This window comes from Perca flavescens, chromosome 6 (assembly GCF_004354835.1).
Source record: "Perca flavescens isolate YP-PL-M2 chromosome 6, PFLA_1.0, whole genome shotgun sequence".
NCBI classification, from domain to species: domain Eukaryota; kingdom Metazoa; phylum Chordata; class Actinopteri; order Perciformes; family Percidae; genus Perca; species Perca flavescens.
Window position 1 is genome coordinate 10641880 of NC_041336.1, and position 14198 is coordinate 10656077.

General features: G+C 43.1%; 1 protein-coding gene across 1 annotated transcript in view; it reads left to right on the forward strand.

Annotated features, from left to right (window-relative positions):
* Nucleotides 1-7780: 7780 nt before the first annotated feature.
* Nucleotides 7781-14198, forward strand: part of satb1b (SATB homeobox 1b) — a 48140-nt gene continuing 41722 nt past the window's right edge. Inside the window, exons 1-3 of the mRNA XM_028579878.1 lie at nt 7781-7954; nt 9290-9528; nt 13062-13238. Coding sequence (XP_028435679.1) covers nt 9315-9528; nt 13062-13238 — 391 coding nt within the window. The 5' untranslated portion in view covers nt 7781-7954; nt 9290-9314. The remainder of the gene's footprint in view (nt 7955-9289; nt 9529-13061; nt 13239-14198) is intronic.

The window sequence follows — 14198 nt, forward strand, 5'->3', positions numbered from 1 at the left end:
CTTATTCAATACTTCTGCCTAAGCCTCGATATTAAGAGCCGTTTTCCCCACGCGCTCACATCCCATCACTCCTTTCATCTCAGCGTATAGCGCAACTTCTCCCACACCGAGGTGAGTAACACCACCCCATCACCTGCCTCCATTTCTTCTAACACTCCCGAGAACACCCCACAAGGCTGGGGTACTGTGCCCTTCACTGCCTCCCCTTTCACTTCAGGAAAAACCGCAGCAGGGGGATGTAGCAACCTTTCTCACTCCTTCAGACTCTCCTCTCTCAGTGCCACAAATCCATCTTCAGTATCTCTTTCCCTCTCTTACACACACACACACACACAAACACCTCTGTATTTCCAACTCTTGTTGAGCAGGTTTTTGTTGTTGTTGCGATCCACGAGGCAGAAATTAGAGTTTAATTATCATGTGATGACCAGAGTCCAGCGAGCAGTGACAGAAAAGTCATTATTTATTTAAAAAAAACAAAAAAAAACAGCCTTGCCTTTGTTGCCCGTCAAATGTTCTATGACTGATTGGTTTTTTAATTTGATAAAGAGAGCGAGAGAGGGAGTTGGGTGGGTGGTTTGGGGGGGAGGAGGGGTGATAAACAAGACGGTGAAGGGGTCCTCTCAGTGAGGGATGCAGTTTTGAATCTTTAATACAGATTCCTGTGAGGAAGACCTGAACCGACCTGGCTTGCTGGTAATTATGGTCGACGTCTGAGCTGACGAGCCCGAAAGCCGACAGTAACGCCAGGGTTCAGGCTGAGGTTCTGGACCCGGACGCCTCGTTTGGCACAGCGTCTACGCACGCTCGTCGACACTGAGCGGATGCACATGTCTGTGTGGCGTGCATCTGCGTGGGAGTTGCATTGTGTGTAGTGCACACCACACACCGTAAGGGTGGGCGAGCTGAGAGTTACAATGTGAAAAACAAAGGGGTGTGAGCAGAGCGGTGGTTGTCTTTCTTAAATCACCGGAGGGAAGAACAAACAACAAAAAAAAAAGCCACCCTGATGTTCGCCTTCCACGGCGACGCGGGGCCCCTTTGAGGCCAACTGTCATCAGGCCTTCCTGTCAGCAGACCTGAGGTGGAGACCACTCGCTCCGCTTCTATTTCTGTCGACTTTATGTGATTATGAAAACAATTAAGCACTTAGGAGTCGACTCTCAGTTCATTACATCCCCCTTGTTCTTTCTTTCTGTCTTTTCTCCCTCCTCCCACACCGCGCGGACATATGAGAAATGCAGGAATCACACTTATTTGACTAGTAATTGAAAGCCACGCTAGCTGTACGAGAGGCTAATGGAAAACACAAAGCTAATTTGGTTTGGAGGAATATGTTCATTATGGAATATTCAGTCTATCTGTGCTTACCTAGTAACAACTGATTAAGCAGTTTTTCATGGTCCTTTAGATGTGTTACGAGGGAACATTTCTAAACCGCCTCAACCCTGAACTCTGTATAGAAGTGGCTGAGTTTTTGTGCAACAGTTGTGCAGGAAGATCAGCCATTTCAAAAGAAAAGTCTCACTCGCAAACAAGCCATTGTCTTTCTGAGAAGATAGTAAGGAAGGTGAGACCGTAGTGGACAAAGTGCTGACGCGTTATGCTTAAATCGTCAGATTTCCAGATTTTCCATATTGTTTTTTTTTTTTTGTGTGTGTGAGTGTAGAAAACACAGTATGTTGTTTTAGCAGCACGTGTGTCGGTTTATTCTGGAGTCTGCGATGCATTTTGAAACTCATTGATTGATCTGATTTCTTTCACTGCGGCATCTACTGTACACCCCCCTCGTTTTCCTTTTTCTTTTTTTTCCACTCTACATGTCTTCTGTCTCACTGAAGTCTATCCGTGCACCCACACTGATGCAGGCGTGTTTTGACACGTTCCCAGACAGATTATTAAATCCTTTGCAGCCTCTAATAATACTATTATGTTTATGTGTGTGTTTTTATTGTGGGAGACACTTGCAGAAAGAGCTCAGAGTCAAACCAGTGACAGTGCCTACCCCCATGCTGTTTGTGTTCGCTCAGACTGGATGCGCAGACTAATTTGTATTAGTAATCCAAATAATCGTTTTAATGCCCATTAGAAGCATCACAAGTGGCGAGCATGAAGACATCACAACACCTACGTACAGTTAAGTGATGGCGCCGGCTTCGCCTGACACAGTCGATAAAGACGCCTCTCGATGTTGAGCCAACAGTGATACATTTTCTCATTCCTTTTCTCCCTCTTTGTGTTGAATATTGCACTTATTTATTGAAGAAATAGACATAATTGAATTGAATTCCTATGAGACATAAGCGTGTGGTTGAAAAAAGCAGCAGGCCAGATGTAATAGTTCTGATAAGTGTTTTATGGTGAAAACCTACAGGAGCTGTGGTAATACAGTGAAGGTGAAATGCATCTGCGGTGTAATGCTATGACTCCTGACATTTAAATATGAGGTGTCTTTTTATTGCAATCTACCATCCAGTCTGTCATGTTTCTCATGTCATTTGTCATGTTTTCTGTACAAATGTAGCCAACGGGCACCAGAATCTTGCCTGAACAATTACGTACTGTATCTCCCCAACACAAAGCCGCACAGGCTTGTAAAAACCAACCTTGAACAGAGCTAAATCTGTGTTCAGCACATGATTATGACAGCACACGAGTAGTATTTTTAAACAGGCTTTCTGTGTTTCAAAACCCATTTTTCCCCTCTTTTCTGTGTGATACAAAACGGTATATGTTAATTGATAATCAGCAGTGTTGATTCAGTGGTGCATTCAGTGCAAATCTGTGCCCTTCTGGATGTCAGAGGGTTTTCACAGCCACGTCTGTGCCAACCTAGCTGGCAGTGCCGGCACCTGTTGGCGGTGCCAAGGCCTGGCAGGGGTTATCGATGCTCTCTGATGGTGCCCGACAATCACAGTGGAAATGACTGCGGCTGCTTGCGTCATGCCAGATAGAAAAGAGCATTTGCCCACAATGGCTTGCTTTCTCCATCGCTCCTATTTTTTTTTTTTTTTCCGAACGCTAGCTAACTGCGGCCAAGGAAAAAAACAAAAACAAAAGAGAGAAACGGGAGCTGCAGGGAACATCATGTAAAACGTGGAAAACATGTCAACGTGCAGAATGCTGTGCAGCGATGCCGTGAAGGTCTAGGGGATGCAAAGTGATCTGCTTAGGAAAAGGTTTGGGTGTGTATGTGTGTGTGTGTGTGTGTGTGTGTGGGGTGGGCTGCAGCCTGTCCGTGCAATTCACGTTACGACATATCCCAGTGGCACCGATGAACCTTAACAGTAGGCGCGGTCTAAGATGCTGCACATCCTTTTTCAGAGACAAAATATTACCTGATATTCATTATTTCTCAATAAACCAAATATTAAAAATTTCATCCTCTTTAATGTGCCTATTATGCGGCAAAGAGCTCAATAGAGACAGTAACTTCAATATGATTCATTTGTGAATTTTCCTCTCATGTCTTCAGTGACTTTGTGGACGTCTTTGTCACATTTTTCAGAAGCTGGATATTATCTCATGTTGGAATGAATTTCTGAAAATATAGTAATTACTCCACGGTTTGTGTCCTTTATTCAGACACATAGCAGTGCTATTTAACCATACTGCACACCGCAGCTGTGTTTAGTACACACAGTGTTGGCAGCTCACTGAAACCCCCGAGAATGGTTAAGATAACAATTGATCAGTGAATCTGTGCAACAGCCTTTGCTTGTGAATTCAAACAACGTCGGGGTCTTATAGCAGCAGTTTCAACAACTCTTCCATTTCCTGTTAAAAAAAACCACAAACGTGGGACCCTTTTAAAATGCAGCCGCCCCCTCAAAACTTACACCTCATGCTAACTAGGTGTCAATATTGCAAGACATTGTTCCATCTCAGGTATAAAAGGTGAGTTTCACATTGTATCTTTTCTGTTAAAAGCTTCTCCGCTGGCCTTCTGCTGTGAATATCTAATGCAGCCTTTTTGGACACAAATGTATTTTGAAATGAGCAAACTTTTGACCCCACATGGGTGGGTGGAACAATGAATTTTGGTCTCACTACTACAGGGGTTGAATAAAAAGTGGAACTGTACTGTTTCTAGGAAGTGATACAACACACCATCACTTCTTCCGTTATTGGTTCTTTCATCTGTTCCAGTTTCGGCCTTTCTTTAAAGGACTCCGGTATGCTTTCCCCTAAAACTGAGGTGTAAACACCTTCGGTAAATCGGCATGATTTCTTTCTTTTTTATTCACAGTTGATCCGCAGAGTTTCTTCAACTCTGGCCGCTACCTGACGGTGGTTAGTGCCAAGCTGAGATGAGGAGCTCGCGTCTGCGGTGTTGCGTTGTTTATGAAACGACAGCTTTGTGTGTGAGACGATGTACCGTCACTCTATTTTATGCTCTCACGCAGAGGGAGTTTATGAGCCCTGCAAAGATTTATTAGCAAAGCACGTTGTGTTATGTAGCATTTCACATGCGCCTGACCTCCACGGTCGGCTCACAACCTCTGGCTCTGTCGTCATGATAGGTGTAGACACTTCCTGCTCACTGTTGGTTTCCTGTTGTTGTTCTTACACAACCTGGACAGACATGCATGCTCATATTTGTTTGATGTGGATATTGGCCATATGAGTCGGATTCACATCGCCCCATCTACAGTAAACCTTTGTTGCCAAAAACAAAAGCTTAATGTTCAATCTGTGGCACAATGGGGATGAATTAATGAATACTTCTTTGGTGGTGCATTTCATTGCTATAATCCTATATGCTATTTATATGATATCTTTTTAACTATTTCAAATGTGTGAAAAAAAATTAATCTTCATTGGATGTAAAGACACCCTACACCTACCTACACCTCACACTAGCAGACAGCAATGGTGCATTTAATGTCACCTGTGTGTGTGTGTGTGTGTGTGTGTGTGTGTGTGTCCACCAGCTATTAGTCTGGCCTTTGCTCGTAAAGTTAAAGAGTTATTATTAGGCCACCTCAAGTTTAGGTACAAAACCATATCAGGCTTTTATTGACAATACCAACAGAGATTACCTTGTCTGATATTTTTTTGCAGTTTGCTCAAGGGCAACAAAGCCCGCCAGCAGGAAAAAGGTTTATGAACTAATTACAATATAATGACAATAGCTCACGCATCGACATGAGAAAAGCTTCCAGAGTTGTTGTTTGTTGTTTGCAGAGAATGTGTTGCTCTTTAGCCTCTCCTCCTTCCTTTCCTTTCCTACCTCGTTTCGGTTCTTCCTCCACTTTGACAGTTCAGGGTTTTGTTGGCAATATCAACAGAGATTAGCTCGTCTAATATTTTGGTATAATCCAGTTTGACATAATACTGTATGACTTGCTATGGAAGTAAAGTGTATGAGATAATAGCAGAATGATAACAAAAGCTAAATGTTGAGATAGGAAATGTCTGCCATCTTTACATTTTATGGACCATACTGTAGCTGTAGGGTTAGGACATCCCACCAAAATTGCCTGTTTTTACTAAAGATTTGTAGCAAACAGAGGTTAAAAAACAAATCTAACATCAACATTATGCTAGAAAACTGACCTAAAGTATACAGTAGGACATTAAGGGAAAAAAAACACCCTTTTGAAAATATAATTCATATGTTCTTTGCTTGGTGAATGTCATTTCTTTATTTGCAATGCAATAACTACATTTTAGACTTAGTAGTCCTTGCAACTTGATGCACCAGGGATGTAGCTTCCCACCTTTAGTGTGAAAAAGAATAGAGCCTTCCCAATTTTAAGGCTCATAAATATTTATAAGTCTAAATGATTGCCATTATGTCATCTTTTAAGAGTTCAAAGCATAAATGAATACTTATTTTTATGTATAAAAAATCTGTTTGTATTACAGTCATAGTTATAGTAAGGAATTAAGTCATATAGTTTTGCCATTTGAATAAAAGATATTACCCATTCTTAGGCTTAATGATTTGTAATCTCTGATATTAATTCATAGCATATATAATAAGAAGTACTTACTTCTTATTATATATGCTATGAATGTTAGTTTGAAGAAGAAAGAGGCTTGAGACATACCTATATTTTGATAGTAGGCCTACATGCAAAAAAAATTTTTTAAACAAACTGATGTAAGTTGTAGGAGGTTTTGATGTTAGAGGGACCAATAAAAGATGATCTGGGAATGGTACATGCATTTGTGGGTTCTCTTTAGTTTACTGTGATGTTTGTTTATCTCAGAACTGACTGGAGGTCAAATAGTTCACTTTACCTTTTGCTATTTTAGATCAAATCCCTCAATGTAAAATATTTTGTAAAATAAAAACTATTTATTGGGCAAAAGTAAATAAAAAAAAAACAATTCAATATTTAAGGTATCTAGGGAGTGTGTGTGTGTGTGTGTGTCTGTGTGTGTGACAGCATCTGTGTGTTACCCGGTAATAAATGCAGGACCGCCTCACTCTAATCAACCTGATTAAAAATTCCTGCCGGAAATCGCACCACCGTTCCTCCTCCTAGTGCGTGTGTCTTCTTATGTGTGTGTGTGTGTGTGTATGTATGTATGTGTGCGCGCGCGCGTGTGTATGTGCACGCACGTGTGTTTGTGTGTGACTCCTGTCCACTTTCTCCACTTTTATGTATCTCTGCCAGGACTTTTCGGCCTGAGATGCGGAAGAATCTTTTTTTTATATCATTATAAGGGGATTATTTCTTCCCCTGACACTCTCGACCCCACACACATAGATCCCCCTCTTATCTTCTATTTTTTTCCCCCAGTTCCCCCCCTTATACCACGCCATTTGAAATGAGGAGGAGAAAGGGAAAGCACAAGCAGCGGCAGCACCAGCAGCGAGGAGAGGAGAGGGGGAGTGATGAGTCAATACAACTAATAATTTAATGGGGACAGAGAGGGAGAGACGGAGTGAGAGGGGGGAGAGAGACAGAGGGAGATAGAAAGAAAGAGGAGCTCCGTCCGGACGCCAATCCCCAACCAACAGGACACCTCCTACTATTACTATCGCAGGCAGCTCTCTTATGCGTCCACAGCAAGCCTTATTTATGTTCGGCATCGGAAAGTAATCCGCACTTTTTGACCCCCCTCTCCTTGTTTTATTTTGCGAACCTGTTTCGACTGTCCGCATATCGTCTCTCCACATCGCCTCCAACGCGATAGCAAGACCACACTGTCGGTTATTATTTTTCTCTCTCTCTCAGTCAGCCCGGTAGTCAAATCTAGCTAAACCGACGTTGAGCTATTTTTTTGTGTACGTTAGTCCCTCTCTTCGTCAACATACACAACAAGGGTTTATTGGGTCTCGGCGGCGGTTATCATCATTACAACTGTGTCCGAGGTGCTTTGGTTTCTACTGGCGGGCTGCTAACTGTACTGTACGGCTGCCTGGCTGCCTGCCTGCCGATGGAGCGGTTCGGATGTTGTGGTGCGAACTAAAAGCAGAAGTCGCCTTCACTTGTAAGCGATGGACGCGGCTAACCGCACACTTTGTGCTAAATGTCGCCGGTTCTAACGGTTTTGGTTTCCGTTTTTTTTCTTCCAGTTGGACGGAATAAGCTAACGGACACCACACACCACACACGCATTACACACACATAACCGCTTACCAATGTTCGCCTATCACAGTCCATCTCGACCTCGTCGTCTCTCGCACAGACCCGGGTTGTTGTTTTTTCCTACCGCCTGTCAATCATCCGCAAAGAAGAGCAGGAGAAAGCGTCTTTTTAAACACTGATTTTTTTTTTAAATAAGCGTTTGCTGTCATGCACACGTAGAGAGAGAGAGAGAGAGAGAGAGAGAGAGAGAGAGAGAGAGAGAGAGAGAGAGAGAGGGGTAACAAGACCGGGAAGCAGGAGTTGTTTTGGGTGTCTTTTTTTTTTTTTTCTACCCTGGCCAAACTTGAAGAAGACGTGTTTTCCAGGCGGTGTTATATGCTCATCAGTGCTGAAGTGCTGCGTTTCAGGTTGGTTTGGAAGATTTCTCACTCAACTTGTCCTCCTCCCTTAACTCCCCCTTTTAGGGGGGGGGGTAATGTGTCCATTTAAACTATATTGCTCCTGTTTTTTTTGTGTGTTTTAAGGTCATTTAAAAATCCTGACCTGGATCCGGACTGTATCCGGGTCTGGATTCCTTTGGCCCCTTATTTGTGGGGAATTAGTTGCCTCATTGCATGTTATGAATGAGGGAGTTCATGATCTTTTGCGTGGGGGTGGATGATTTTGCCCTTTTCACTCTTTGACAACAGCATTCCAGTTTGTGTTCCATCAGCACAGTGCTCATAACCTGCATGCAGAATCCCCCTCAGTGACTTCTCCGTTGCAGTTTTAAACATGAACACATCTTATATGGAGTGATCAGATCTTCTCCAGGGAGTTCAAACAATGTGTGAATTATCAGCTTCAGCCTTAATCAATAGCTTTGTGTCTGTGTACTACAGCACCTATGTGGTTAAAGGTGCCATAGAGGCTCCATCTTTCCTTCCTCTCTATATCTTCCTTATCTTTTCTTTAACATGTAATGATTGTGCTCTCGAGTCAACAGCTAACTGTTTTGAAGTTTCCAAAAGCTGCCTTTTTCCCCCCGCATCCCAAAGTTGTAAACGTATTGCTTTCCACGAATACTGCTTTGCGCTTGCAAAATCCAAAAATAAAGTTCACACCTGTAAAGTCATGTAACTGATTGTTTGTGTGTGTGTGTGTGTGTGTGTGTATGTGTGTGAATGTGTGTGTGTGTGTGTGTGCCACAGCAAAATGACGTTGCGGCCTTTCGCCACCCTTCCCACCCGAGCTGCGTCATGAATGTGAAGCCACACAAAGTGACTCAGAAACGGAATTACGTTAGTTTCCCCTCTCTGCGTGCGCCGCAGCAGAACCTTGTTCCTTGAACTGCACTGTATTCATTCAAGTGGAATCTCCCAGCAAATTAATGTGTTTGCACTAAAACTGGGGCTTGTTTGCCCCCTCTCGCATGGGAATCTCCAGTGGGACACCCATACATAATACATGGGTTGAAAAATGGGAACATTACAGCAGCACGAAAACGTCACCGTGGCCCGAGTCGTCATAACTGAAGCGAATTGACAGTTATTGCCGTAATGGGTGTGTTCTCAGAGGTTTCAGTTACTTGAAGCACTTTTTTCGCTGTATGAAAAAGTTCCCAATCCCGTCTTCGCATGTCAGTGACATCAACGCAAAAGAGTTTGTGTTCCTTGCTCCCCTCGTATCACATTTCAGTGCTTCTTTTATGCCACACACGTATGGCCGCTGACAGCTGAATCATACTGCGCGACTCTCCCCAGGTGATATTGAGCAGAGGTGCTGAGAATGATGGACCATCTCAGCGAGGCGTGTATGGGCAAGGAGAACTCTGACCTGGTCAACAGCATGGCAGAGGCCAAGGCCCCGCCGGCCAAGCTGCCCCGGCTGGAGCAGAACGGCAGCCCCCTGGGCCGGGCCAGGCTGGGCAGCACCGGGGCCAAACTAGCCGGGGTCCCGTACAAACCCACCGGCCACCTGCTGAAGACCTGTCACAAGAGAGGTAAGAGGGACAGTATATGTGTGTGTGTGTGTGTGTGTGTGTGTGTGTGTGTGTGTGTGTGTGTGTGTGTGTGTGTGTGTTGACTAAACCATTAATAAACTATTAGTTTATTAATGGTTTAGTCAATCAAAAGAAAATTAATCCTTAGGAATTTTGTTAGATTTAAATATCTGTTGTTAAGTACATTTGCTGCTTTCACCATCTCAAATGTGAAGATTTACTGACTATCTCTATTTATTATGATTGTGCATTTTTGGGTTTGAGACTGTTAATTGGACAAAAAACTCATTTTGAAGACTTTATCTTGGATTCTGGGAAACATGAGCTGAAATGATTAATTAATTAGTAGCTCAACTCTTTTTTGGAAGCAAAAATACCAAATATTTTCCTCTCAAATGCGAAGATTTGCTGCTTTTCAGTGTCTTATGTGACGGAGAACAGAATATTTTGGGGGGTTTGAACTGTTAGTGGGACAAAGCAAGCAATTTGAATGTCTTGATATCGGCTCTGGGAAACGGTCATTTTTCACTGTTTTTCTTTTACACTATTAAACTATTAAAGTCAGATGAATTGCTAATGAAAACAAGCATTAGTTTCAGTCCTACAATCTGCTATTTTCTAGACTAAACAATTATTTATTTAATCAAATAATTGAGAAAATAATCAATGAAGGTATTGTCCGTTAGTCTGTACAAACTAATTATGAAACAAATATAGTTGAACTAACTTTGTGTGTGCTTTTGTGCGTGAGTAAGAAAAGAATCAACCATGTAAATAGAGCCAAGCTATTTGAATGCAGTTTAAATTGCCCCCTCCCACACACACCACCTTCCACCCACCGCCACCCCCTGCATGCTCTCCAAAACTCTTAAAACCTTTTTACAATGCGTCTTTAGTCATCTCAGCGCACACACACACACACACACACACACACACACACACACACACACACACTGCACATACTCCCACTTATTTGCCCAGACAATAGCTAATAGAAGAGCACTGTGAGAATTATTCTTGTGTTGTGCTGCATAGCGCTGTGTCACTGCTCTCCAACCGCAGCCCTCCTGCTCTGACATTTGTTTATTAAGGGAAAGTTTCAGTCCTTTAAGAGCCATTCTTGTTAAAGGGAGCCTTTACTTTGAGATTATGATATAGCTTTTTAATATAACTGGTGTCGTTTCGTGAAAAACACGGCGGGCAAAGCCATCCAAAATATGAACCTTTTTATGATTATGTTTTTTTTGTGTGTGTGTGTGTGTGTTTTTGTGGGTTAGAAATGAGTTTAAAACCTGCAGGTTTGGAGTTCTTATAGCACTTGGCAGCTAAGGTTCTTGTTTGTGGCTGTGTGAGTGTCCTCGGCTGGGCCGTTTCTCTTCTTTGGTCCTTTAATCTACGCGTCGCATTCCAACTGAGAGATAGTGTAATTTTTCACCTTCATCATCTTGTCTGCTTGTTTTGGCCTCCTACGACGTTTGTTCCTCCAAGCCTCCTCATTGCTCTCCTCTCCCCATTCCCGCTCGTCGTTTTTCTTCCCGGGTAAAAGGGTGAAGCAGCTGAGGGGAGGCGGGCAGTCCGCCGCGGAGGCTTCGCAGAGGTCCCACAGTGGGCATTGTGTCCGAGCCTGAAACATTATTTACCGCAGCCCTCTTTGGGCTCCCTGGAAACAAAGCCAGTATTGATCCCCCAAATGAACCTACACAGCAGTCTTTATTGTTAGATCTTTATCTATTAAAATCAGGGGAGGAGAAAAGCAGCTCTTTCAGCACATTCCCTGGCATCTGTCGGCTTATTGATTGTTTTGCCAGAACTGTGTGCATCTTCTGGAAGGCCTGGGATTGGAAAATATTAGAATGTGAATCATTTTAATCGGCAAGGACAATACCTCTACAGAAATGTGTTCAGGTGTTAGTAGAGTTGAGACATACTGAGAAAGTAGGGCACATCAGGGCACCTCGTAAACCATGAAGGATTTACTAAAAACAGTAAGCTATAGATGCTCTTCATCAACACAGAATATCGGTTGTCTGCTGTTGTTTTCATCAAACTTTGACTTCAGAAGGGCAAGTTGTCCCCATGCCCTTAAACTTTCTTAAATTTCTTAAATATTTTAGAAAAAAAATGGAATATTGGGTGATATTTGCATAGTGGGTCCCTTGAACATTCAGCAGTCTTTGGACAAGGATTGCTCATTGCACCTAACAGCAGAGCCACTGTTGACACAGACTAGTAAACCTCAGGGCGCAGTGGTGGTACGGGATTCCAAGCACTGCATCATGGGAAGAAGAGGATTTTGGGTTGGCAGGGAGAACAAAAAGCTAATGTGATGCCAGAACCTTGATAGTGAATAAACAGTTAATTGTGCCAAAAGGAGACGTACAAGTTGTAGGATTTTTTGTGGCTGCTCTATGTTCGCTCACACAGAGCTAAAGGTGACAATTCTTTCTATTTTATATATATATATATATATATATATATATATATATATATATATATGTGTGTGTGTGTGTGTGTGTGTATATATATATATATATATATATATGTGTGTGTGTGTGTGTGTGTGTGTATATATATATGTATTAGGGCTGTCAATCGATTAAAATATTTAATTGCGATTGATCGCATGATTGTCCATTGTCAGCACACCGCGGGTCTCCTCGTTGATCAGACCGGAGATCCGCTTTGCTCCGCCGCAGCGAGCCAGACGCCGGATGGCGGGTTTGGTGATCCCCTGGATGTTAACACGGAGCACTTTATGGTTTGTGCTAGCCATCCACCACGTTACTATGCTGCACCGCTTCTTGATTTCCCAAACTACGGAGCTGCCCGAGGCCCAAATCACACAACGCGCACTTGTTAATCGCGCATCAAAAAAATGAGTGACGTTAAAAGGAATTTGCCTTTACTCGTTATTGTAGCGTTCATTTTGACGCACAACCCATTGTGAAACGACTCTGTAACAGTATGTCGTCAGCTTAAAACCTGAAAGGTAAACATACGACTTCAGCAAGGAATGCTCCCGCAGTTGATAAAAATCAAAAAAAGGAAAGAAAAAGCTTCTTAAAATGGGATTACAGATGGAAAAACCATCTTTGAAAAACTCCGGAAGAAGATCGTGGAAATTACATGACAAACGAGAGCATTTCTAAATGAAAAAGATCGGTAAAACAAAGTCATTCAAATTGTGCAGCTTCTTGTGCACCTAAAGGCGTGTTTGATTCCCATTGTTGATGTGAGAGTTTGGCATTGGAGACAAAGAGTTGAGGGTTAAGATAGAAATTGTCCTATTAAAAATGGAAAACGCCCTTGTGGTCCAAACTCATCCTTTGGTTCATTTCTGTACAGAACTTCCACTCAGCAGCAATCTAATCACTCACTCATAACCCCTTGACACCCAACCTCGGTGTAACTTAATCGTGAGCGCTAAATATTAATCTCGTCCCTCGGCTAACGCACGTTCTACTGAAGGTCAGAGTTTGCACGTGAAGAAATGTGAACCCTTTCGGTTCTCACTTGTGTCTCTGTGTCCCCAGGCAACATGCTGCCTGTGTTCTGTGTGGTCGAGCACTACGAGAATCCCATGGATTTCGACAGCAAGGAGGAGCACGCCGAGTTTGTCCTGGTGCGTAAGGACATGCTCTTCAACCAGCTCATCGAGATGGCCCTGCTGTCGCTGGGCTACTCCCACAGCTCAGCGGCCCAGGCCAAAGGTAACCACCGATTGTCACCCATTGACTCTCATCATCATCTCTTCATTTTCTTCTCTGATCTGCCACTTTTCTCTCTCTCCCCCGACCCGCTTTATCTCTCTAATGCTCATTAGCGTCTCCTCTGTAGCGTTTTCTGACATGTTCTGTTACTAATGCGCACACTCAAACACACACTCTTTATGCCTCACTTACACTCACGCACACACACATGCTGCACACACACTGTGTGGCCATAATAGCCTACCGCCAGCAGATCTGAAGCCACACTAACACATCCTGACACTGATCCCAGGCAGGAGATGCTCAAGTCTTGCAGGGGTCTCACACACACACACACACACACACACACACACACACACACACACACACACACACACACACACACACACACACACACACACACATACATACACACACACACACACATATTCCCACACTGATGTATGCTTGTTCACACAAGTCTAAATACACAGGCTTACACACTAAAATGATGCTTGTATTCACATTCACATATTGTGCATATAAGAAAGTAACACACAAAGATACACACTCGTACTGTATATATTTATATACTGTAGACATGACTCAGTGGGTGGGAGGGGCAGGTGAAGGAAAGGGTCTGCTAATTGCACTTGAGCACACGCAGGCCGAGGGTGGCTGTTTCAAGGTGCCTCTTAGCATGCTCTTTTATTATAGCCTGTCCATCACACTTACGTGCACACATTAACAGAGAGACACAAACACACACACAGACACACACACATCCTAGTCCACCTCTCTCCCATAAGCTTTCTTCCTGCTGTGTGGGCTGCCACTTTCTTTTAACCCAGTCTCAGGAGAAATTCTATGGTTGTTGATTTCAGCTACAGATAAAGTACATGAAGAGTGTTTATGGCACCAAAATGCCTCTGGAGTGGCAGCACGTGGCTTTATTCATACTGTGCATCTATTACTGTTTTT